The sequence below is a fragment of the Heteronotia binoei genome, chromosome 3 (assembly GCF_032191835.1).
Source record: "Heteronotia binoei isolate CCM8104 ecotype False Entrance Well chromosome 3, APGP_CSIRO_Hbin_v1, whole genome shotgun sequence".
Taxonomy (NCBI): domain Eukaryota; kingdom Metazoa; phylum Chordata; class Lepidosauria; order Squamata; family Gekkonidae; genus Heteronotia; species Heteronotia binoei.
Window position 1 is genome coordinate 40,399,978 of NC_083225.1, and position 27,193 is coordinate 40,427,170.

The 27,193-nt window shown below is 42.9% G+C and overlaps 1 protein-coding gene across 1 annotated transcript in view; it reads left to right on the top strand.

Moving 5' to 3' along the window:
* The first annotated feature begins 4,612 nt into the window (after nt 1-4,612).
* Nucleotides 4,613-27,193, top strand: part of TM9SF2 (transmembrane 9 superfamily member 2) — a 43,252-nt gene continuing 20,671 nt past the window's right edge. The window contains exons 1-7 of the mRNA XM_060233662.1: nt 4,613-4,859; nt 8,056-8,123; nt 11,071-11,164; nt 19,270-19,397; nt 22,673-22,802; nt 24,155-24,279; nt 26,050-26,164. Coding sequence (XP_060089645.1) covers nt 4,731-4,859; nt 8,056-8,123; nt 11,071-11,164; nt 19,270-19,397; nt 22,673-22,802; nt 24,155-24,279; nt 26,050-26,164 — 789 coding nt within the window. The 5' untranslated portion in view covers nt 4,613-4,730. The remainder of the gene's footprint in view (nt 4,860-8,055; nt 8,124-11,070; nt 11,165-19,269; nt 19,398-22,672; nt 22,803-24,154; nt 24,280-26,049; nt 26,165-27,193) is intronic.

Below are 27,193 nucleotides of genomic sequence, written 5' to 3' on the forward strand. Positions count from 1 at the left end.
ACGCTCTCTCAGCCTAACTCACTTCTCAGGGTTTTGGGGAGGACGAAATGGAGGAGAGGGGAACGAGATAAGTTGCTTTGAGGAGAATGGCACTACAAATCCAGCAATGAAACAAAGCCACTAAGTTGTACCTTTGCTAATGTGATAACAGATCACATAGGCCAGTGGTCCACAACCAATGGGCCACGGATCAGTAACTGTTCATGGCCTGCTAGCAGCTGGGCCCCCCATGGACCCAGGCGGACAAAAGAGGCAGCGCGGCCTCGCTCCAAAGCTGCATCCCCTTGTAGGGAGGCCACACATCCTCTTTTGTACATCTGGATCCCAGGGCGGCGGAGGGGGCAGCGCTGCTGCAACCTTAGCTCACTCATTTATAGACCCCTGCCGATCAGCTGAGGGGGTCTATAAATGAGGGAGGGGGAAGCAGATTGGCCTTCTGCCATCTGGTCACCTAGTGGGGAGGTGGCAGAAACAGCCCCCCCAATTTAAAGACCCCCATGGGGGGCAGGGATGGGGGGCAGGCTGGGGGGCAGCCTGGGGTGGCAAAAACCCCAGTGCTCCCCCACTGGTCCGTGGAAAAATTTTCTTCCATGAAACCGGTCCTTGATGCCAAAAAGGTTGGGAGCCACTCAAATAGGCTACATGCCCATTGTTCTTGTTTTGCCCCTATTTTGCATTGTAGGAAATTGTTAGTATTTACATACAGTTCTTCAACTTTCAATCCTCCCCCCCCCCCATCTCCTTCTCCCGATCTCTGTATAAGAACTACTGGATTTATTAACATGCTTAGGAACATGTTATTAGTTTGATTGAAGGGCCAAGGCAGATTGTCTGCTGTGCATATCCATACCAAGCTAGGCTCCTTGACCCTTTAGGTCAGGGGTGCTGAACTCATGAGGGCCGGATTTGATATAAATGAGACCTTGTTGGGCCAGGTCATGCGTGTACCTATTTAAGATTAGGTAACAGAGATATAAACTTTATAAAGGACATAAACAAACACAATTAATTAAAAAAATGTTTAAAACATTAGCACTTGTTGGTATTAAAGATACTTTCTTTGTATCTCTCCCATGGGATCCAGGGAACAGGGCAAAGGAAGCTCTGGCTCTTCTTTCCTTCCTTCCCCAAGGGGCCCAGGAGGGGGAAGGAAGAGAGGCTTGGCTCAGTAGCTCTGTTGTGCGATTGAGAAAGCCTGGAAAATAAGCTTTGCCTTCCCCCCTTCCTCCCCAAGGGAGGAGCCTCAGCCAATGGAGAAAACAGAGGTTTTGCTCTATAGCTCCTGTGCAACTGAGCAAGCCTTGCAAAGCAAACTGTGATGCAGACGGAAGCAAGACAGAGGGAGAAGGAAGCAGATGACAGCTAGTTGCTCGGGGGGGGGGGCCTGATTAGGCCCCTGGGCTGCATGACTGACACCCCTGCTTTAGGTTCTATTCAAAAAATTTTAAAAAATGTTTCTGATGCTGTTTGGGTTGCTGCAGTTCTTACAATACACAAAAATTAGTAAATTTGTTTATTTATTTAAAAATATATATCCCACCTTTCATTTTGGTTCAAGGTGGTTTCTGATAATAATTAAAACATCTCCAGCAAGCTGCAAATAGGGTTGCCAGTCCCCAGTTGGAGGCAGTGGAACCCCTAGTTTGGAGGCCTTCTCCTTGCTTCAGGGCTATCAGAAAGTGTGTGTGTGGGGAAGTCTGCTGAGCACTCCATTATACCCTATGGAAACCAATCCCCATAGGATATAATGGAGAATTGATTTGTGGGTATCTGGGGCTCAGGCAGCCCCTGTTTTTTGAGGTATAAGCACCAAAGTTTTCAGCAGAGCATCTAGTGCCTCTCCTCAACCTTTCAAAAGGATTAGAGAAGGGGGTCCAATTCTATGAGCCCCCCAAAGAAGGGGCCTCTATCCCCCAGTATTTCCAATGGAGGGAAGGCATTTAAAACAAAGGTGGTCTCTTTAAACGTGAAGCCCAGAACTCCTTTCGGAGTTCAATTGTGCTTGTCACAACCTTGCTCCTGGCTCCACCCCCAAAGTCCCCAGATATTTCTTGAGTCGGACCTGGCAATCTTAGTCCCCCTGGAGATTCACAAACCGTGCCCTTCCTAGGCTCTGTTGGCAGAGCGATTAACACAGAAAAGGTGCACAAGGTAACAGCGTAGTTATTCAGGAACTAACAGACTTGATAGTAAAGAGCAGAGACAGTCTCCCACCTGGAGGTTGGCAACATTATCCTGCAGCATTAGTGGTCTTTATTTATTTACTTGTTACCATACCTTTCTCTTGCAAAACAAGATCCTAAGCAGCTTGTAATAAAACAACCACAAATGAAACCACACAACAGACAGCACCAAAGACCTCATGTGATATGAAACAAATGAATCACAGTATTTTCTTCCAGACAAAAGTTTTTTCAAGTCCTCAGGCACAGAGAAGGGTGGGGCTCAGTGGCTGGTCTTTCTCATCCTCAGCTGGAGTTCTCTCTTTTTCTCTCTCCTCTGGCAGCCTTTAGAGCAGGGGTGGCCAAACTGTGGCTCTGGAGCCACATGTGGCTTTTTCACACATATTGTGTGGCTCTCAAAGCCCCCAGTGCCCCATCACTTCTCCAAGCCAAGCCAGCCAGCAGCTTGTAGAATGCATTTAAAATTAAAGTTGCTTTCTTTCCATCTCTCTAATCTCCCTCCCTCCCTCCCTTCCTTCCTTTGTGTGACATTCATATCTTGTGGCTCTCAAACATCTGACATTTATTCTGTGTTGCTCTTACATTAAGCAAGTTTGGCCACCCCTACTTTAGAGGCTGCTGGGGAGGTATAGTAAGGCTCCCCCATAGCTGCTTCGCAATGGACCTCAATAATCAGTGAGACAACAGAGCTTCTCTTCAGCACTTTGGTTTATGTGTCATTCAAGCTGATATAATTTATAATTAATTTCCCCCCATTGTTAAAAAAAAGTCAATTTCCCCAGTGTCTGTTTTTTTTAACATCATTATATAAACCATTCAGTTTTCTTCCTTGTAAAACCTGTTGGACCTGGTTTCCAAAATTATCACTTTTTTTTTCTAGACACATAGGGATGGGCCCAATCAGAACTGGCCCTGCCACTTGGAAAACTAGGCAATTGCCTAGGTTGCTGGCCTTTTTTGGGTGCTGAATAGGGCACCACCCATGTGACTCAGTGACATTATTGGGGGGGGGCACCAGAAGTAAGCCTTGCTTAGAGAGTCAGACAGCCTAGGGCCAACTCTGGGCCCAGTTATCTTCTCAGTAGGATCTGAGTAGGATCCACCTCAGTAAGATCCACCTTTCTAAATTCACAGTTCCTATTTTATCATCCTGTGTGGTGTTGATGTCATACCAGATCAGGAAATTCTGTAGAATGAGTATTTTTGTACAGATTTCTTAACCACAGCCAGGCCTGAGTCATAGCTCTGCTTAAGACAGAAGTTTGTGTTTTCTGCTTCTGTTCAGAGAATGAGGAAATCACATTCTTCAATGGTGGTTATAAACAGCAGATATCCTGCATCCAGTACCCAGAACCTATCCAAAATATTCTGCTTAATCTGGTCTTGGACCCTTTATACTTATTGAAGAGCTGTTGGAAGACAAAATAAAAACAAGAAGACTGCAGATTTATACCCTGCCCTTCTCTCTGAATCAGAGACTCAGAGAGGCTTACAATCTCCTATATCTTCTCCCCCCACAACAGACACCCTGTGAGGTGGGTGGGGCTGAGAGGGCTCTCACAGCAGCTGCCCGGAGCTTCTCTGCATATTAGGCCACATCCCGCTGATGTAGCCAATCCTCCAAGAGCTTAGAGGGCTCTTAGTACAGGGCGTACTGTAAGCTCCAGGATGATTGGCTACATCAGGGGGACGTGGCCTAATATGCAGAGGAGCTCCTGCTAGAAAAAGAACCCTGCCTGCGATAGCTATGGCTATCCCAAGGCCATTCCAGAAGGTGCATGTGAAGAAGTGGGGAATCAAACCCAGTTCTCCCAGATAAGGCCTAAGAAATAAATGCCCTCATTTTGGCCCAAGCTTATAACCAGGGCTTTTTTTGAGCATGAATGCACAGGCACGCAGTTCCGACTGGCTTGGTGACAGGGGGTGTGGCCTAATATGCAAATGAGTTCCTGCTGGGCCTTTTCTATGCAAAAGCCCTACTTATAACAATAGAGTGATTAACAGTCATTTTCACAATTTGACATGTTACTGTTTTATTGGTTTCTCACGCTCATGTTACCCAGATCAAAGGTTTGCTCAATTTGTTAATTTTACTATTCTGTCATTGGATCTTATATTTGTACCACTTTGCATTCTAAACCACTGCCTACGAGCTATACGTAGCTCTGCTCACTGTACCTGGTTCCTCGTCTGATGAAGTGCGCTTAGCGCACACGAAAGCTTCCATTCTGAATAAAACTTTGTTGGTCTTAAAGGCCAACTTGACTCCTACTTTGTTTTCAAGAAAAGTTCCGATGACGGAGCATTTTGTAAATCGCCACTAGGGGCGCTCGTCCTGGCTGTTGCTATGGCAACTGGGACAGGCAAAAACGGGAAGGTGGGCGGAAGTGATTCCTCACGCGGCTGTGACCTCTCCTTCCCCGGCCGTGCGGGCTGACGTGTCGGAGGAAGCCGGAAGTGGTGACTGAGTTGAGGAGGTCCCGCACTCGATCGCCGGGCTCGGAGTTCTCGCTCGGCCTTGCCCTCCCTGCCAGCCACCTGCTCGCCATGGGCCTCCTGCGGTTCTTGCTACCCGCCGCGCTTCTGGCGGCTGCCTTACCCTTGGCCTTGGCCTTCTACCTGCCCGGCCTGGCGCCCGTCAACTTCTGCGAGAAAACGGAGAAGTCTGACTGCAAGGTCTGTCCCTGGCATAGGTCAGGGGATTCCCCGGTTTGGAGACCCTTCCCCGGCTTCTGGGTCATCGGAAAGCGGGCGTGGGGGGGGGGAGGGAATTGTCTTCTGGGCACTCCGTTATTCCCTATGGAGACCAATTCCCATAGGGTATAATGGAAAATTGATCTGCGGGTATCTGGGGCTCTGGAGAAGCTGTTTTTTGAGGTAGAGGCACCAAATTTGCATCATAGCATCCGGTGTCTTCCCCCAAAATACCCTCCAAGTTTCAGAAAGATTGGGCCAAGGGGTCCAATTCTGTGAGCCCCCCAAAAGGTCCCTTTATCCTTCCTTATTTCCAATGTAGGGAAGGCACTGAAAAGGTGTGTGGTCCCTTTAAATGTGCTGGCTGAAACTCCCTTTGGAGTTTAATTATGCTTATCACACTCTTGTTCCTGGCTCCACCTCCAAAGTCCCCAGATATTTCTTGAATTGGACTTGGCAACCCCACCCTGGCGGGGTCCGCTCAGAGAATGGGGGGAGGAGGGTGTGGGTCCCCCCTTGAGCCTCTGCTATCCACTTTTGAACTTCTGGGTGGGGGAAGGGGATGAAATGGAGATGATGCCATTGGCAGGGTTGGGGAGCTGTGTTCCTCTAAACTGAGTTAGGATTAGCTAGGTCACAGTTTTTTAGCTTCCAGCTCACACATTTTTGACTCGGCTCAGGAAAAATGACCCCATAGCAAACTAATTTATGCAGTAGCTCACATCTTTAACGCCAGTAGCTCACAAAGTAGGATTTTTGCTCACAAAACTCCATAGCTTGGAGGGAACATTGGTGGGGAGACCACCAAGAGTTGCCCGTGGGTTGAGAGGGGGCGATGGGTTGCTTAGAAGAGGGCTGTTTGTTTTGCATTTATTTATTTCAAAAGCTTTAATCCCACTTGTCCTCTAAGGGCCATTGGGGTGTGTCCGTGTTGTTTTTTCTTCCCTGCATATTCTGCTTTGCAGCAATCCTATAGAGAGCATGTAACTGTGTAGGGATTGAAAGGAGGCGGTGGGTTTCTCATAATTATAATGTTTCATTTTTGAAAAAATTCAGCAGGCTTCTGTTGCGTTCTTTTCCAAAGGAGTTCAGGGCGGTATACATTGTTTTCCCCGTCCTCTGTGTTATCCTTATAGCAGTGTAGACTAATTTTGAAGGGACTGGAAGTTGACTGTGGGTGACTCGAATAATGCTGTTTTATTTGTTAAGTAACTGTCATTTAATTACTTGGTGTTCCATAGTGAAAGCAAGAACAGGGCTCTGACTGACCTGCCCCCCCAGTTCAGCTGTTTTTGTTGGAGATCACACAGCAGACAAGTTGCTAAGAAGCACTTCATACTGTCCTGGCATACCTGTGCCTCTTAACACCTACCATGCCAAACTAGAAATGCACTGCCAAAACAGACAGCCTACTCAGCCCCCTCCTCTCCTTAACCATTTTGTATTTTGTGATGCTGGAAGTCTTGGGACAAAGTGAGGTTTCTGCAAGTCACCTGGATGTGGCAACACAGGGTGCTGTGGACCCTTCTGTTGTGGCTGGCAGCCCTCCACCCCACCTTTTATGCTTCTCATAGACCACTGAAAGGATTTATTTTTGTTGTTCTGCTGCTGCCTAAGAGAAATTTGTGTTGCTGAATGTGGCAGAACATGTTGTGTAGATCCGTTTTTAAAATATTATAGAGGCTTTGCCGAGTTGTTTCTTTTCAAAAGCAAGGAAATGGTGTTAACTGAAAATAGAAGCTTGAGGATCTCAAATTCAGCTCCCTGCTGTACCACAAGGTTCAGTGACCTTTGCTTCCCTTTCTAATATGATAATGGAGTTTCCTGTCATTTACTGTAGTGTGTTCCTGTTTCTATGGACAGGACGGTCAGCTTAATCCACTGACTACATTCAACCTTTCAGCCTTTTTGGATCTATAATTGAGATATACGTTCTGAGAGAGCCTGATACAGGTCATGTGTATACCAGTTACTAGAAAGCTTTATCTTTAATCTAACTTGTATGTGGAATTACACTGTATGATGAAACTAGTGGTGGCCTGCTATTGGTTTATTAGTACTTTCAATGTCTTAAGTGTACATAGTGCTTTCTGGAGTTTCAGAAGCAAAACAATGGAGTGCTTCCTATCTAAAATTATCCACAAGAAGTCATCAGAGATGTGGAGGGGAGATAGATTGCAAAAGAAACTTGATACAAATAAGAGTTCCATTCTTTGTAGCTAAACAGGATTTGAAAGGGGAAATGGAGTCACTGTTGTTTTCAAGGAAATAGTTCCATGCACAGGGCGAATTTAGGTGCCTTTAGTAATCTAATAGTGGTAGAATTGTGGAACTAAAGGTTAGGAAAATAATGAGAAGTAAAAGGCAGTTCAAGGCCATGAAGACTCTTAAAAGTAAGGGCAGTTGATTTGTTTGGTGTGTGGCACTAGAATTGCTTTCAGCCCCAGTGTGAGAAGTTGGAATTCCATCTGTATTAGAGTCTGTTATAGGTAAATACGCCTTGTAGGGTTGTCACTTTTGCAGATGAGGTGATGGTCAGTGGCTTAGATAGGTTTTCAAAAGATTTAGAGTAGACCATTCTGTAGAGAGAGGGTTGTCAGGGACTATTGTCTAGTAATTGAAAAGAACTTCCAGTGTTGGTATAACTCTTGATTCTCTACCCTGAATATGAGTTTTGTAGAAGTATCTGCTTGGTTACTGTTGTAAACTTTCCTAAATGTGCTTGGGAAGAGCTCCAGTTGGGCACTCTTCTTAGGGTCTTATAGTAGGATATTTGTTAGTACTGTCATTTGTAGATAAACGTAGCACACTGTGTACCCCATTCATTACTTTCATCTGGGAAGGCAGTTTTTAACAGCTTACTCCATTAATCTTTCATTTGATGCATCTATAGTTGGTAAAAGTTATTTTAATAACCATCTGTTTTTATTTAAGAATTCTGTAGTGCGCTTTGTTCCTCTTTACTGTCTTGTCTCTGCAGTCTAATTTGCAGAAAGTGGGGTTAGTAATTCTATTCTGTATAACATTTTCTATTAGTACTTCAGTGGCTTGGTTGAACAGTTTGATATTTTGCTTAGGTTAATATTTCCATCCTTTATTGTGACAGTGATTATTGATATGTCTCAATCTGCTATAACAATGTTAAAATGTGTTTGCTTGTATTTTATATCTTTTGCAGTCTACAATAGAGCTCTTTGTAAATAGACTGGACTCTGTGGAATCAGTCCTTCCATATGAATATGCTGTGTAAGTACAATGAAATCTCATTATTTGTTTAACTTGAGTTATATTGCCCAGTAAAGAACTGCTATCTGATTTTTGTTGTATTTTTTGTCTTCAATTTAGTTGTTCAAAGCCAGAGTGTAGTTTTTCTAAATCCTGCTCTTAATATTTATCATTCACTTATTCAGTAGTAGAAATTGATTTTTTGGTATTGTGATTTCCCCCCCATTGAAACAAGCAACTAGGTACGGTTCTTTTTTTACTTAGTGTTTATTGCTGGTCATGGAGCTAAATATATCTACCTCACTGCAGAATCCCGGATGTGGAAATATGCTAGTGGAAAATTTAGTCTACCAGCACAAGGCAGATCTGTCTGTCCAGCTGCACACAGCTGTATATAACAGAATTATGTAATAGATTAGGCTCAGGTGGGTCCTGAGCCCTGAGGTAGTGGATAGCTTTAGTTCCATAGGAAGAGGAAAGTCACATTTGAGAGCTTTTAAAAAGTACTCAAATAAATCTGAATATTATTTTATTCCTTTTATTCCATGGCACAATGGTATTTCCTACTAAAGTTGCTGTGTGTAGGCATTTGAATTAGAAGTGCTAGTGCTGTCTAGTCTCCATGAAGCAGTGATGTCATTCTCTGTCCACGCTGTTGTTTTTCGCAGAGGTAATATTACAGAATGTTATGTCAGAACTGACTCCATAATTTTCCCTTTAAATAAAAAGTGCAACACAAAAGTCACTTTGACAAAGATAGCTTAACTTAAACACAGTCATAGCCACAGTGGTTTCTAGGCTGTATCCGTACTTGATACGTTTCTTGGAATTTTTCCATTTAAATTCTGTGATCGATGTAGGTATAATAAAATTGAGCTAATTTCATATCCTGAACCCACTGACAGTTATCTTCTACTATGTATTCCAAAGAGGCTAGCCGTTAATTTATGGATGTCTGTCTGTCTTGCTGTCTTCAAACCATTCTTGGTTTGCATTTCGTTAATGTACTGTAGTGTTTTTAAGAGTTTTTATTGACGTTTTAAAAAATGTATTTTTGCAGATTCCAGGAAGTATTGATCCTGGAACCCTAGACTCTTCTAGATTTTTAGATACACAAAAATTCTCTAAAACTTTGCTGAAAGTTCCAACCATTTTAATTTATTAGATGAGGGTTGGTACCAAGGATAGAATCTCACATTGCCGCACGCACACACATGCATCCTTTTTGGAAATCCTTTATCTCCATTCCTCCTCCATGTCTAATTTCTGCCTCCTTTTTTCCATCTCACCTGGCCACAACTACTTCAGTTACAGTTTCAGCTGATGAGACTAGAGAGAGGACATCTTCAAGAAGATTTAATTTTCCTTTACTACAGTAACTGCTTTAGGTGATACTCAGCTGTGCTAGCATGACTGGAATTATGTCTCCTCTTGGGACAGCAGCAATGCAGAGGCAGGAGTGTGAGCAAGTGACAGGCAGGGAGAGAGGGAACAAGCAAGAAAGAGATGGATTGGGACCATTGTTTTGCATCTTATACAGTATGCTGTTGCCCAAAATACATATTTGAAAAAAATAAGGGAGGATGTAAGGTTTCACCCTGCCCTCACTTATCCCCTTGACTCACCATGAGTGTTTTCAGGCTCACATATGTGAAATTGTAATAATTGCATGATCAGGAGGGTACAAATCTAATTGCTAGTGGTGATTTCCCCTGCATCGATCATCCAGCACAATAATCTCCTTGCAAGTTCTCTTCAGATAGTTAAAAAAAAATTGGAGGGAAATGTTTGGTCTGGCACTTCATGTGGGAGTTTGGAAGATCTGAAACTGTATGAGGCAATTGATGCCATGTTGTTTATTTCTAGCTTGGCACAAAGAGAATTTAGAGGATTGGATTAGAGGGGGTGGGCTTTTTCCTTGCAGCTGCTGGAATGACCTTGGGTTAGCCATAGCTCTCGCAGAGCTGTCCTTGAAAGGGCAGCTTCTGTAAGAGTTCTCTCAGCCTCACCCACCTCACAGGGTGTCTGTTGTCGGGGGAGAAGATATAGGAGGATATTGTAAGCCGCTTTGAGTCTCTGATTCAGAGAGAAGGGTGGGGTATAAATCTGCAGTCTTCTCCTCCTCTTGGCTTCTGAGAAGGCAGAAATGCAGTGAAACACTCACAGCTTCTGCTTCTTTAAATCTCAGAGCAAAACAAAAGCCCAACCCTGTCCTCTCCCAAGGTCCCAGAGAGAGGTAGCACTACTAATTGCAGTGATAAAAGCTTTTAGTGTTACTTCGGTAATATTTAATATAGACATACTTAGCTAGAAAAAAAAATATGTGGAGAAATTAATTGATGGGTGATGTGATGATCCCAGTGTACTTTCTGGAAAGTACACTCTGATCTAAGCATATAGCAGAATGAGGTGATGACTCTCTGTCAGAGTATTGAGAAGGTAGAATAGACCATACGATGTCATGCTGCAGTCGTGCAGTCTTCGTTCCCATGCATTAATAATTGCCTTTGAGTGGCAAACTAGCACAGCATGCACATGGCTAGACCAGAATCTTTCTCCTGAATCTGCTGACTTTTTTATGTGGCGGATTTTATGTGGAGGTGACATTAAGAAGGTGACATATTCAACCATGTCATGTTTGCCTGAGGCTCATTAAAATCAGCAGAATTTAGCTTATACATAGTTATCAGCAATCTCATTAATAGTGAACTGTGTTCAGATGCGACATCTGTCAGGGTTGCTAGTCTAGACTGATCCTGCATTGAGCAGTGGGTTGAACTAGATGACCTATATGGCCCCTTCCAACTCCTTGATTCTATAATTCTGTCTGTTTAAAATATGCTTCAAAATTCATAAGAAGTTCTACATGTGTGAAATCTCTTTTTGCAAAAGATCCGGTTACATTCAGACTTGTGCATTCGACATACACTGAGAAACTAGAAAATAATAGTTTTACTTACTTTCTTAGATTTGATTTTTGTCAAACAAATGGAGAAAAACGCCCATCTGAAAATCTTGGGCAAGTATTGTTTGGAGAGAGAATTGAACCTTCACCTTATAAGGTATGTTTTTAATATTCAAAGATTATGCAGAATCTACCAGTTGAACAGTAGAATCTCAGCAGTTTTAATTTACCCATTCAACTCAGGCAGGCTATGAAAAATGTTCTTTTATTTATAGATATGTCTACAGATGTTTGTCAGTGCTTGCTTGATGTATCCCTTTCTGTAAACTGCTTTGACTGTCTGTAGCCCTGTTCACATGTTACACTGAACATACAGTCCAATATAAGTTTACACTTGATTTCTTTGTACATACATTGAGTAATTTTTCTGTTACATTCAGCATGTAACAGAAATGGAGCAGAGGTCCATCAGTGGCTATTAGCTACAGTGTATTGTTGGAATTCTCTTTCTGGGGCAAGTGATGCTCTGTATTCTTGGTGCTTGAGAGGAACCTCCTGATGGTACCTGGGTTTTTTGGGCAGTGTGTGACAGAGCGTTGGACTGGATGGGCCATTGGCCTGATCCAGCATGGCTTCTCTTATGTTCTTATGGGTAAACACATGATTTAAACATCGTATTTATCCAGGTACTGGTCCCCAGTTTTATGTTTAAAATGTATACATGTGTACATTCACTGTAATGTGTGAACAGGCCTTCTGTCCCTTTTTCAAATAGAACAGTTTCTTCTCACTGTTAAATAATGAAAAGAATGGTGGAGCAGTGGACATGGAAATCTAGAAAGGTTAATAGCCAGCTGGGAAATCTCTGTTCATACATGTTCCTTAGGTCTGCGTAGACTTCAGAATGAAATTATTTGCTAGGGGATGAGGCACAGTAAAAGTAGACACTAGTAGAACTCCATTCCTGAAATTGTTCATAGTTTGTAAGAGGAAAAAGACCCGTTGTAGCAGAGAAGTGTGCTCTGCCTCAGAAATGACTGTGTATGGTACACAGAAGTTGCTGTAAACTGAGATTTTTATAAACTGGGTTCCTGATTGACTTTGGATTTACATGGAGTTACCTTGTGAGAATTTGTGTGTTCAGCTGGTGGTAATGGCGTCACAGTGGCTGGTAGCAGGGAAATTAGAATCAGGCACCCATGAACTTCAAAGAGGAACTACTTCTTGTGGCTTAAGTGCCCAAATTGGTCCTGTGACCAGGAGGAATGAAGGTTCATAACCTTAGGGTGTTGGCTAAGGGTGGAGCAAAAATAAAACCTTAGCAAAATGTCCTGCAGCATTGGCAATGAACATAAGAAGATCTCTGCATGATAATGCCAGTGGTCCATCTAGTCCAGCATCTTGTATCACACAGTGGCCAACCAGTTCCTCTGGACAACCAACAACAGGGCATAGAGGCCAAGGACTTCCCCTGATGTTGCCTCCTAGGGCTGGGACCTCTGAATGTGAAGATTTCCCTCAGTTACCATGGCTCATAGCCACTGATAGACCTATCCTCCATTCATCTGTCTAATCCCCTTTTAAGCTTTTTATTCCTGTGCCTATCTCTATGTTCTCTGGCAGCAAATTCTACGTTTTAATCACTTTCTGCGTAAAGAAGTATTTCCTTTTGTTTGTCCTGAATCTACTGCCCATCAGCTTCATTGAATGTCCCCGAGTTCCAGTATGTTGGGAGAGGGAGAAACATTTCTTTGTCAACTCTCTCCACTCCATGCATAATTTTATAAACTTGTTGTCTAAATGTTTTCTAAACTAAATAGTCCCAGACTCTTCAGCCTTTCCTCATAGGGTGGGTGATCCAACCCCCTAATAATCTGGTCGCCAATCTCTATACTTTTTCCAACTCTGTGATGTCTTTTTTTTTTTTTTGAGATACGGTTACCAGAATTGTACACAGTATTCCTAATGAGGCTGCACCATAGATCTATACAAGAGTTTTAAAATATTGGCTGTTTGTTTTCAGTTCCTTTCCTAATAATCCCTAACATAGAGTTTGCATTTTTCACTGCTGCAGCACACTGGATTGACACATTCATTTAGCTATCTGCTACGATCCCAAGATCTTTTCCCCTTTCAGTCTCAGCAAGTTCAGACCCTATTAGTCTATACTTGAAGTTGGGAATTTTTTTTTTTGTCACAATGGGCATCACCTTACACTCGCCATATTGAACTTCATTTGCCACATTGTCACCCACTCACCCAGTTTGTGGGGATCCTCTTGGCGCTCTTCACAGTCAGCCTTGGTTTTCAGCATCCTGAATACTTTGCATCAATTGCAAACTTGGCCACTACATTACTCTCCCTAGTTCCAGATCACTGATGGATAAATTAAATGGTACCGGCTCTAGTATCAATCCTGGGGCCCCATTGCTTACTTTGTTGTGAGAACTGTTCATTGTTATTATTTGCTACCTGATTTAGCTAATTTTTCTTCCATAAGAGAGCTCATCCTCTTTTCCCATGACTGTTAAGTTTATTGAGGATTCTTTGGTGAGATATCCTGTCAACAGCCTTTTGAAAGTCTACATATACTGGATCACTATTGTCTACATGCTTGTTCCCCTTCTCAGAGAACTTCAAAACTTTGATGAGGTCCATTGGGGGAAAATCTGCAGAGGACTTCCCATTGCAGAAGGCATGCTGATTTCCCCTCAACAGTCTTTGTTCCTTTATATGCTTATAATAATTCAAACTCTGGTTACAGTTTCTACTAATTTGCCAGGGAAGAATGTTAGGCTGACTGGTCTGTAATTTCCTGGTTCCCTTCTGGACCCATTTTTAAGAATTAGTGTAACATTTGTTACTCTCCAGTTTTTTGGTACATAGTGGACTGGTTACATATATGGGTTAGTAGACTGGCCTGTCTCACTTTTGAGTTCCCTGAGAACTCTTGGGCATATGCCAACAGGGCTTGGTGACTTGCCAATTTTAAATTTCCTCAGTAGGTCTAGAACTTCATATCTGGTCACCTAATTTGGCTCAGTTCTTCAGATACCTTTCCTGAAAATAGTGGCTGTGACATGGTTAGATGCCCCACACTTTCCATAGTGAACTCAGGAGCAAAACAATTATTAGATCCAAGTGGGCAGCCGTGTTGGTCTGAAGTAGCAGAACAAAATAGGAGTCAAGTGGTACCTTTAAGACCAACTTAGTTTGTTCCCCTTCTCAGAGAACTTAAAAAGTTTGGTGAGATCCATTACGTTCTGAATAAAACTAAGTTAGTCTTAAAGGTGCGACTTGACTCCTATTTTGTTCAAAACATTTATTGTGCTTCTCTGCCATCTTCCTTTAACAATCCCTATATTGCTTTCTCATCCAAAAACCCAACTGCTTCTCTGACTAGTTTCCTGCTTTGGATATATTTTTTAAAATGTTCATTGTTTCTCTTGATGTGTTTAGCAACCCCATTCCTCACAATCTCTTTTTGCATGCCTAATTATTGACATGCATTTCTTTTGCCAGAGCTTGTGGTCTCTCCATTTGGGCAGACCTTCTAGTTTTTAAAAGAAGCCTCTTTACTTTTTATAGCTTCCTTGTCTTGTATTGTTAACTACACAGACCTTCTTTTAGACTTGGCAGTGCTTTTCCTATCTTGTGAAATGCATTCTTTCTGGGCTTCAATTAGTGCAGTATTAAATAGTTTCTAGCTATCCTCTAGGGATTTCACTGTCTTGTCTTTCACTTTTGGCTTCCTTTTGACTATTTTTCAAATTTTTGTAAAGTTCCCTCTTTTGAAGTCTGATGTTACAGTTTTGGGGGTAATTTCCCATTGACTTTAGCACTGAACTTAATAGCATTGTGGTCACTGTTTCCAGTTGGTAACTTTCCATTAACTTCAGCAGTGAATTTAATAGCATTGTAGTCACTGTTTCCAGTTGGTGCAACAGCCTCTGCATCTCTCACCAAGTCTTGAGATCCAATCAGAACCAAGTCCAAGATCACTGCTCCTCTGGTTGGCTCTGTGACATCAGTTCTTGGGCACAGTTATTTATGATGTCTAGGAATCGTCTGTCTACGGCATGACTTGAGCATATGTTTACCCCGTCAATGTGAGGATAGTTGAAGTCTTTCAGTATAACAACATTGTACAACATCTACTTTAGTCATCTCACTTATTTCCCTCTCTGTTTCAAGATCAGCCTCAAGGGTTTGATCAGGTGAGTAACAGTATACCCCCACTGTTAAATAACCTGTGGGTCCTGTATTTCCTCCCATATTGCTTTTGTTGGGGAGTCAATTCCCCTGATGTTTTCTGTCTTACTTGATTCTATGCCCTCTTCAGTGTACAACACAACAACTCTCTGAACTTGTCCCCTTCTGTTCTGTCCCCTTATACCCAGGAATGACTGTATCCCAGAGATTTTCTCCATTCCACCATGTTTTTGAGAGGCTTACTATATCTAAGTTTTCATTGAGCACCAAGCACTCCAGCTTCCCCATCTTGGCTTGGAGACTTCTAGCATTGGCATAAAGGCATCTGTAACATGCTTCTGTCTTCAGCAACCCTCACCTCTCTTGGCTCCTTAACTGCTGCACGTGGCCCTCATTCACCATCCTGTCATCACCCCCAAGTTCTGTTACTCTCTTATAAATCTTATCCTGAGAGACCAGTTTGTCCTGAACTGGAGGCTCCCCATCTCCTGTCAGCTCCCCCCTCACCTTCAAGGATTAGTTCAAAAGTTGCCATGGCGCCTTTTTAATACTAATCGGCAGCATCCTGGTTCCCTTTTGGTTCAAATGAAGCCTGTCTCTTTTGCACAGGATCAGCTTGGTGTAGTGGTTAAGTGTGCGGACTCTTATCTGGGAGAACCGGGTTTGATTCCCCACTCCTCCACTTGCACCTGCTGGAATGGCCTTGGGTCAGCCATAGCTCTGGCAGAGGTTGTCCTTGAAAGGGCAGCTGCTGTGAGAGCCCTCTCCAGCCCCACCCACCTCACAGGGTGTCTGTTGTGGGGGAGGAAGGTAAAGGAGATTGTGAGCCGCTCTGAGACTCTTCGGAGTGGAGGGCGGGATATAAATCCAATATCTTCTTCTTCTTCTTGTCCCAGAAAGCTCCCCAGTGCCCAACAATTCTAAACCGTTCCTCCTGGCACTACTTTCTTAATCCACACATTGAGATTCCTGATCTGTGCCCTTCTATCTGGCCCTGCATGTGGAACTGACAGCACTTCTGAGAGTGCTACCTTTGAGGTCCTGGCCTTTAACTTTCTGCCTGGTAACCTAAATTTTTCCTCCAGGACCACACAAGTACATTTCCCGATGTCATAGGTGCCAATGTGCACCATGACTGCTGATTCCTCCTAGCACTGTCAACCTATCTAGGCAGTGTGTGATGTCTGCAGCCTTCACATCAGGGAGGCAACTCACCATGCACATCTTATTCTCCCTATTCCTAATGATCAAGTCACCCACTACCAAAAGCCTGCCTCCCAGAGGGTTATCCTCAGTATGAGAGAACATCAGTCCATTGCCCAAGGAAAGAGTCTGTTCTAAAGGATAAAACCCCTCCTCCTCAGACTGACGCCCGTTGACCCAATAGACTCACTCTCCACAATAGCAGAAGAGCTGTCAGCACAGGAGTGGGATTGTTCTGCTATGTCCCTGAAGGTCTTTCCCTCAAACCTCTCGTTCTGCCTTAGTCTCTTCAGGTTGGCAACCCTAGCCTCAAAAGAACAAACCTGTTCCCTGAGAGCCAAGAGCTCCAAGCAGTGAGCACATGCCCATGGTTTCCACATGGCTCTTATGGGAGCAGAGATTGGGTCCTGAGATGGTCAGGAGAAAGGCAGGCATATTAATATTTTAAATAAATGAGCCAGGAATTAGTACATGACTCAGGCTGCAATCCTAAGCACGTCTGGCGCTAGGGGCTCTTGTGCCCCAGGCCCGGCACACACCCCTTCACTCCAACTGTGCACATGGCGCGATTACATCACCTGAAAATGATGATGGCGGCACACCCCCTACCCAGCTCCCTGTCCGCGTCACAGGGAGCTGAGCAGGAGTTGCCTGCCTTGTTCTTCCTTCGCTTGAATCGAACGAAGGAAGGAAGCTCCACACACACACACACCCCGCCCAGCCCTCTCCTCCTTTGGAGGCAGCTGGGCAAGGGCTGCCAGCCTGCCTTGTTTTTCCTTCACTCGGATCGAGCAAAGGAAGGATGCTCCACCTCCCCCTCCCAACCCTCTCCCGCTTTGGAGGCAGCTGGGCAGGGGCTGCCTCATTCTTCCTTTGTTCCCCGCGGCAAGGTGGTGCCCTAGGCCACCACCTACCTCGCCAACTCTCATGCCAACTCTCATGTGTGTGTGTGGAGAGCCAGTTTGGTGTAGTGGTTAAGTATGCGGACTCTTATCTGGGAGAACCGGGTTTGATTCCCCACTCCTCCACTTGCACCTGCTGGAATGGCCTTGGGTCAGCCATAGCTCTGGCAGAGGTTGTCCTTGAAAGGGCAGCTGCTGTGAGAGCCCTCTCCAGCCCCACCCACCTCACAGGGTGTCTGTTGTGGGGGAGGAAGGTAAAGGAGATTGTGAGCCGCTCTGAGACTCTTTGGAGTGGAGGGCGGGATATAAATCCAATATCTTCTTCTTATCTTCTTCTTCATGCGCTGGCCCTGATCCTAAGCACACTTATTGGGACTTGCTTCTAAGTGAACATGTTTAGGATTGTACTGTTACACTCTGCTTTGTTCTTCTCCCTATAAATAGCCAGCAGGTGGCTGCGTACTACTGTCACTCAAGTTTCTGCCTTTCACCTGCCAAACTGTTGTTTAATGAAATTGCAGCCACTTTCTTTCTTTCTGAATGTTGACTCTCTTTCCAGCTTGCTGTTGCAGGCAATAGTACCTCTTGGTAGCTGAGGGGAGCTCTTCTTCTTAATCCAAATAATGATAATGATCTCTGGGTTCATTAAGATTTGTATTAAAATCACATGTCTTATCTTGTGAGGTATTTTAAGAAATTTATTGTTAATCTGAAGTGTCCCTTGTTCTGACAGCAAGGTGCTTGCAGTCAGATACTGCAACAAAACTGTTGCATTATACTATCATTTTAGCAGTAGTTGTTACTGGTGTCTGCATAGTTAGAGTTTGAGTCCAGTGGCACCTGTAAGACCAACAAAGTTTAATTCTAAGCTTTTGTGTGCATGCACACGGTCTGATTTTATCTGAGGAAGTGTGCATGCACACAAAAGCTTATACCCAGAATTAAACTTTGTTGGTCTTAATGGTGCCTCTGGACTAAGATTTTATTCTGCTTCCCACCTGAATCTGTCTCCAGTTAAACCCAGAGCTAACATTACAATAGACTTATTTGTGACACTTCACACGTAATGACATAGACATCACACCTAATGACATAGACATAGACATCAATCTGCTATTCTGATTTATATTGCCCCCTTGTTGATGCAGCCCAGTTAACATAAACATTTATCACCAGACTCCAAATTGTGATTCTTTTAATCTGCTAACATTTCCATGATTTTGCATACTAATTCACTGTCCACTTTCGCTATATTTTGGAATATTTGCCATTCCATCCTATTGTCTGATGAAGTGTGCTTCTAGCACACAAAAGCTCACATTCTGAATAAAACTTTGTTGGTCTTAGTCTTAAAGGTGCAACTTGACTCCTACTTTCTCCAGTTAGAGGTTCAGCTTGCAGTGATTTTATTGCTAGAATTCTTCTCAGCATCCAGCATAGTCTCTACTGCCTAATCTTTCTTTTTGAGAATACATCAGTCTTCCCGCTGACTCTTCCTCTCTGGTTCCTGACAAGGCACTGAAGCCTGGATATGCTCAACATATCTAAAACCCACTCAGATATTATTTTGAGTGTGCTTAAGATGTGGCTGGCAGAGTCCGTCTTTTAGAAGGGTCAAGCTGGGCTGAAGCTTTGGTTGAAGTTTTGCTTTTACCTTAAAAGGAGAACAAACACCCACCCAAGCAGCTTTAAACCATGTTCTGGTTGTGAGTTGATTTCACTGGTTGGCCAAGCTTAAGAGTAATGCTAGACCCTGGCGTTTGTTGTCCACCTGCATAATGTGTTGATTGTAGAGCATTAATCCAGGAATGAAACCACCTGTGGAAATTGTCACCTTTAATTTGGTGTTCTTGTATTAGTTTTACTTTAGATCTTCAGGCGTATTGAAGAACATTGTGTTAAGTTAAGACTGTCTACACAACTAATTCCTCTTTATATTCCTCAGTTCATGTTTAAAAATGAGGACAAATGCAAACCCGTTTGTAAAAAAACATATAATCTCAATATAGCAGAAGACAAGCAAAAGCTAGAATTTCTGAAAAAGAGCATGCTGCTGAATTATCAACATCACTGGTGAGTTACCATTTGATTTTTAATGTTTATCATTTAGTTTCATTAGCAAATATAAAATGTCATTGACATGTATGCATTTCTTGATCGTTTGAAATTACAGTAGAACAAGTGCGGACCCAGCAACGAAATGCCCAAGCGTGATTGCCGAGCTGGGACTGGTTCCACCTTTGCAGTCATCCCTGGGTATTTAAAAAGCCCTCTGGGACAGTCCCAGCAGATGACACTCTCTAATCCCTGCGGGTGGATGCTGTAGCTCAACCAGTGGGAAATGGAAGGTGCCATCCTTCTGCTTCCTCCCTTGTTGTTTCCCCTTTCACCAACCCTCCCTAGTGGGTGGGACCTTCCAAGCTTCCCTGATTGGCTGGGGTTGAGCTTGGCTCAAGATGGAAAGCCGATTGTGGCCATCTGGGCCTTGAATACTTTGTGCTCCAAACAGCTGGCTTGTAAATACTGAAATGCTTGATCTCATCTGATCTCAGAAGCTAAGCAGGATCGACTCTGGCAGGTACTTGAATGGGAGACAGGTCCATAGCTACAGTGGGGTCCGGGGAGGCAGGCCACTCAATTCAAACCCCACTTCCATCTGTATGGCCCCTCCATTGGCGGGCCTCCAGTCTTTCCCCTTTGCTCACTGCCACTTGCCACGACTCTGAACAAGTGCAGTATTGGTACTGTAGGGGCTTCAGTTTGGCATGGCGGGGGGGAGAAGCCTACTTGTAGCCAGCTGGAAAGTTTACTGAGTTATACAAATGGGGGTGTGGGGAGATGTAGCTTTACTTGAGAAGCAGAGAAAATGTTTAGGGCCAAACTGGGTGGCTCTCTGGCCCCCCCTCAACAAAAAATGCTGCTGAGGGCCTCACCAAACATGAAATCCTGGCTACGGCCCTGACGGGAGACCTCCTTGAAATACCAGCAGTCGGAGGTGGGTGTAGGCTTTATTTAGCTGCCTCTCTGAATATCCTCCATGCCTTCAGTATGGGTCAGTGACCAGAGGCTGCCATGACTTCTGGGTCATGACAAAACTGCAAAGATGCCGCAAAAAGAATACTGAAATACAGAATCGTATGTCTCTTTGAGCAGCACACAGCCAGAGTGAAGTTTTTAAAGAAAAGTCTCATTGACTTCAAGAGATTTCGGTGCACTTTTTAGCACTCTTATAAAAATGCCTCACATGGATTGGTCAGCTGACCAGTTTATTCAGTGATCACTTATATTTCTGGAAATTCCTAATTTCAAGCAGGCTTGGTCAGTTTAGGAAAAAGTTATAATAAGTAATTCCCAATTGACTTCCCAAATAAAAAGGGGGAGAAGGAATGATGGCTTCACCTCAGCAGGACTCTGTGGTAAAAGCATCCTGCCATCTCTAATAGAGCCCTGCTGTGCACCCAAGAAAATGTAGTATCTAGATACCATGTGGTATCTAGAATAGGAAGTCCTCATGAAATGAAAAGTAATTTGTTACTGCCTTTACTGTACGCCCCGCTGAGATAGATTTCCTCCATTGAGAGAGTAGCTACCTGAGAGACCAACATGGGTTTCAGGGTATACGCTTTCAAGAGTCAAAGCTCCCTTTGTCAGACATGATGAGAAGTTTGACTCTTGGAAGCATATACCCTGAAACTCTCGTTGGGTCTCTCAGGTACTACAGATGAAGAAGAGAGAAGAGATTGGATTTATACCCCACCCTTCACTTGGAGCCTTAACTCAATTTACAATCTCCTTTCCCTTCCCTTCCCCACAACAGACACCATGTGAGGTAGATGGGGCTGAGAACTGCTCTTGAGAGAACAGATCTGCAAGAATGGTGGCTGACCCTAGGTTACTCAGCAGCTGCATGTGGAGGAGTGGGGAATTACACTCCGTTCTCCCAGAGTAGAGTCTGCGCTCTTAACCACTACATCAAAGAGGACTCAAATCTAGTCGTTCTGCTGTAGACCAACACGGCTACTGTCTCCATTGAGAGAGAAATTTTACTTGTTACATGGAAAATTAAGAAAAAAACAGAAGTTGCTGTTTTTTTTACCCTCTAAAGCCTCCCTGTATATCTGAGATGAAGCTTCCTTGGCATAGTGGAGTCACTCATTTTAGTTCAGTTTTGTTTTTTAGATAACCTATGTCAGAGTAAGGAGCTGCAGAACAATAGCCTTAGCCAAATATAGGTATTTTAAAATGATTGCTTGTGGTCACCCCTTTTTTATATTTTGGACTACAGTGTTGTTTTTATAGTAATGTGTTTGTCAATAACTTTGGATAATTCCCTTTTTCTTCTTTTTTTGAAATTTACAAACGTTCATTTGCTTTATTGATGTGCGATCTGCTGATGCAATTTGTAGCAAAAGCCTAATCATAGTTTTTGATTTGATTATAGTAATGTGTTTTTAAAATTATTTTTGTATGCTCTCCTAATGAGAGTGATAAGGTACATAAATGGGGACAAAATTTAATACCATTTTGCTGTTCTCTTGTTACTAAGCTTTCAGGGTATAACAATATAGTTATAACTTCTTGGATTTTGTTTTTATTTTGAAATGTTGATTTGCTGAAACATCTTGTTTATAAGATGTAAGATTTATAAGAGCCAGTGTGGTGTAGTGGTTAAGTGCGTGGACTCTTATCTGGGAGAACTGGGTTTGATTCCCCACTCCCCCACTTGCACCTGTTGGAATAGCCTTGGGTCAGCCATAACTCTGGTAGGAGTTGTCCTTGAAAGGGCAGCTGCTGTAAGAGCTCTCTCAACCCCACCTACCTCATAGGGTGTCTGTTGGGGGAGGGGGAAGGTAAAGGAGATTGTGATCGTTCTGGAACTCTGACATTTAGAGTATAGGGCGGAATATAAATCCAATATCAATGGTTCTGTGCTTTTTACATTGCGGAGAAAGTGACTGATGTTAAACATAGAATGTCTTCTCACTTTCCAAGATTAGAAGCTCTTCAGTTCTCATGCTTAGGCTAATTACATAATATGACATAACACATATTATGACATAATAGGCTGTAACTGGTGCTTATTTTCTGCTGGCACAAATGCTCTTTGGCTGAAGGAGGTGGAAGTACATTTCATTGATTCCTTTCTCCAGCTGCAGACAGTCCGATCCTATTCAGTGTTGTTTCTGTGCATGCTGGCTAGGGGGAGCTCAGAACAGTCTGTGGGTCAGGGAGTCGTATTCTGGAAGTAGAGCTGGCAGACAGTGGATACTATCCAACATTGTCTAGGATGAAACAGGACTTTAGATGTGCTGCATCTCAAAAGAAAATATTACTCTGCTTTTTTAAAGGATTGTGGATAACATGCCTGTGACATGGTGTTATGAGGTGGAAGATAACCAGAAGTTCTGCAATCCTGGATTTCCCATTGGTTGTTATATAACTAAAGACGGAAAACCCAAAGATGCCTGCGTTATCAGTGCAAGTTTAAAGCAGTATTTTTTTTTTAAAAAAACTAATGCATGAAAGGTCCATTGTGTGTGTTCGGTTTGAGTTCTTCATTCCTTTAATGCTGCATCAGCGGTTAGGAATCTGCTTTGCCTCCATTGCTACGATCACTTCTGCATCTTGTACTGAGAAGAAAAAGTAAATGGGGGTAGATACACAAAGCCTAGTTTTTAGCTAGCTTAGATCTTGACTCCACTGAAGTATTTTTGCAAGTGGAAGGGGGAGGGTGGGCTTTTTGCCAGTCCCCCCCCTCTTGCTGTAGACTTCCAACCCCCCCCCGCCCCTGCTGCTCTTGGGGGGGGGGTGGTCTCCTGTCTTCAAGAGCAGCATTTTCGAGTGTGTTTGGGGCTGTGGTAGGAAGATGAGGAAGTCATGCCCTGTTCATGGAAGTCTCTTGTCAGCAGAAATTACCAGCATATTTTACTATATTGTGCCACTTAGTCTTCCTGTTTCTGATGCCTGCAGTACTCTGAGGCTGTTATCTACAGTTCAGCCATGGCTGAATGCTAAATGAAGGTGGATAATGAGGCTAGTGTGTATCCTTCCTGTATGTTCTTTCGTGAATTACAGGGAGGCTTCACTTAATTTCTGAAATCTTTGGAGAAAGATTTATTTATTTATTTATTTTATTCGATTTATATCCCGCCCTACCCCACCGAGGCGGGCTCAGGGCGGCTTACAACACAAATCTTTAGAAAGATCTAAAATTTATGACTGAAATTTCTGTTCCCGGCAGTCATTGCTTGTTCATTGCCTAATTATTCATTTTATACATAAACCACACTGAAGAATAGCCCCACATTTTTCATGGTTGAATTGGCTGAAAAGTGATAAACTATTTAATTGCAGCATGTTAGCTCTTATTGGATTGTGCTAATAAGAGCTTATTATATTTTGTTGGGACCAAAATATTTAAATACCATCTGTAACACCACATTTTTGGTCATATGCTTTACTGTAGAATGCTAGATTTGAGCAGCAAGTGTTCCCATGTATATACACCTACTCTCAGTTCAGAATGCCCATGTGAAAACTGGAATTACCATCAGTTTGATTACTATCGACAACTCATTTATAGCCATACACTTTGGTTATGAGAACACTGAAAGAAGAATCTCTGTATTCTTCCAGTTCATGATCAGATAGATGAGGTAATTGAATCTTGGACCTCTTACACATACAGATATTTCATCATTCCCGTCATCATAGTTAGAATTCTTCAAAATTCTACCACTAGGTAACTGTCCAGGTCCTTCAAAGACTATCTTTGTGCATTCACTCCAGTGGGAACATTTGTTTTAATTTTCTCTTGGTTTTCTCTCTAGACGGAGTTTCATGAACCAGATACCTTCTACATATTCAACCATGTGGATATCACAATCAGTTACCATAATGTAGAAAATGAACAGTCCGGCTCAAGACTTGTAGCTGCCAAGCTTGAACCAAAAAGGTGAGAATCTGGCTTGCTTCTGAAACAAAAAGGCTTGGGCTGTGTCGGGTGGGTAAGGTATTGGTTGATGGTTTTAATCAGGGGTGGCCAAACTTGCTTAACAGAAGAGCCACACAGAATAAACATCAGATGTTTGAGAGCCGCAAGACAAAGGAAGGAAGGAAAAGGGATGGTAGGGAGGAGGAAGGGACAGGTGGAAAGAAAGCAATTTTAACTTTAAATGCATTCTCCAAGCTGCTGGCTGGTTTGGCATGGAGAAGTGATTTAAAGAGAGAAATGCCTTCTCCAAGCTGGCCAACGGATGGCAGTGGGGGCTTCAAGAGCTGCACAATATGTGTGAAAGAGCCACAGTGTGGCCACCCCTAATCTTAACATTGGTTTTGAAAGGATAGAATCGTCTTGTGCCAATTGCAGCAGACGTAACCTAACAAGCCGGACATCCAGGAGTCACATGCAAGTGAAGTGTCTTTAAGATCTTCAAGTGACTTATTGGAAAGCAGAAATGGACAGGCATGTTGTAAAAAACATACGCCAGTGTGATTACTGCATTGTGGCTTCTTTGTCCTTGCCCCCAAAAGAAACCTGTAAAATGTCTCTGAAAAGATGTTCCTTGAACTCACCCCTTTTAAAGAGCAGAGCTATAAATATTCATACACAACAATTTAAACTCCTTTCACGTTGGTATTTGACACCTTTAAAAAAATTTCAAAGTAAACTTAACAGTAATGCGGAATGTTGGAAAGGGTGCAGTAAGGAGGGTAACTTTTTTCATTGTTGGTGGCTATGCCCTGAAATTAAAAAATATTGGGCCCAGTTGATAGTGAAAATATCTGAAATAGTTGGTATAAGAATAACTTTATTGAAAAATGGTTTCCTTATCTTGAGTATGTGAACTCAGTTGCCTCTGCAGAAGAAATATTGCCTCCAGAATTGTTGAACTTAATTGTTCTGTAATTGATTGATCTGTGCTTGTTCTTTATTGTAAAACCAAACTTTGGTATAACTTTTGTATAAGCTTTATTTAAGTTCTTGTTTGTAACATATTTTTTTTTGTTACAATAAAATTGAAATTTATTAAGGAAAAAAATGTTCCTTGGAATTAGTATTTGCAAAGTGTTAAAGGATCATAATGGTTAAATAGTTTGAACACTAATAGTTTGCCATTAAAGTACTGGCAGTCTGAAGCAATTTGAAGTGTGTGCATGTTAAGCTTGTTTTGCTCTTAATACAGCTGAGAGACAATCATCTTTCTGTCCTGCTTGATGAAGCTTTCATGTATAAATGGAAAGTTTACTGGCTGCTAAACAATTAGCAATTACAATATTAGCCGTGGAATCTGTACTGCAGTAAGTTTCTGCTGTGCCTGCCAGAGAATGTTCTCGTCTATGAAAGTTGAGGGCCTGGAGAACTCCATGTTGTCATATTTTCATTAGTTTTTATGTGTTTGTCACTTCTACTAGAGGCTAATGCTTGACAATCAGACTTTATTCCTATTCCTATTAGAGCTTCTGTTATTGTAGCGCCATCTGTTCAGTGTCACAAAAAGTGTCTCTTTTGTTCCTGTTGTACTGCTTTTGTTTTGTTTTTAGGTATAGTTAGACTTACTGTTTCTTTAATATGTAGGCTTCTTTATTATTCAGGATCACCTAATAGTTCCTGTCCGTTTTTAACCGTTGGAAAGCTGTGTCTGTGAACAAATGCGCTTGGTGTGCTCAAGTCTATCATGTCATCAGTGTGTCTCCCTTTTCCTCCTGTCTTCTTGCTTAACAGTTACAAGCATACAAATGCTGACAGTCCAGATTGCTCAGGGCCACCTATGGATATAAGTAACACAGCTACCAGCGGAATAGTCCAAATTGCCTACACATATTCAGTAAAATTTGAGGTTAGTTTGCTTTTTCTTCTTTTTTCTGCTGGGGAGGAGGCATGTAAAAAATCGGGTATTTTAAGTTTAAAGATGAAATTTTTGTTGAATATTAATGAAAAAGCAGCTTAAGAGGTATGGTTCATCTAAAATTAAGGGACTATCAAGGGGAATATCCCCTCTTTATATGAACTCTGCTTTGCTAGGATACTAAGATGAATTATCAACAGCTCGGACTACTTCAGATGTCATGAGGAACAGTGGTTTATACAACAGTGTCTTGGTCATCCACCAGATATAAGTCACAAATCACAGGGTGCCCACAAACCCCAGTTTGTCTCTTGCCTCTTCTCTCAACCCCAGCATGGGGAGCAGCCTTCCTATAACATTTTCTCTGCCACCAGTAGGGATGTGTGCTCGGTATAAACAGGGCCGAAAAAATACTCACTAAATACCTTAATTGGCTGAATACAGATTGAAAGTTCTGATTTGGTTATCAGTATAACTGAACCAAAATAAAAGCTGGTTGTTTTGGGCTTTTAATTGGTTATACCAATACAAAAGAGAGGGGCAACGGGGTGATGGGAGCAGAAAGCTCCTCAGGTCAGGTCTGTGTGCAGCAGGGAGAGAGCTCCTTGCTGCACCCAGATCCTGAGGCCAGCACTTCTTGCCCAGCAGTTTAAATCACCAGGCAGGAGGAGGCTCCCTGCCAGGTCTGTGTAAGGCGATGAGAGGCCTCCCCACCGCACACTGATCGTGGGGTCAGTTTCTCCTGCTCTCCAAAATTCAGCTGTCCCAAATCTTTCCTGAATCCCAATTTCAGGAATATCCAGAAATAACAATATTTTTTGGGTTCAGGATACCAGAACCTGAAAAATACTGATTTTTGTGGGTAGGTGGGTGTATGCCCCTAGTCACCAGGCCATGAGTCGCTCTCCATGAATGAAGGGAGCATGAAGGAGTGAGACAAGCAGGCAGTGGCTGTAGCTAGCTGCCTTTGGGGCTTCTGGGAACAAACCTGTTTGTGGGTGATGTCTGAATGCAGCCTTA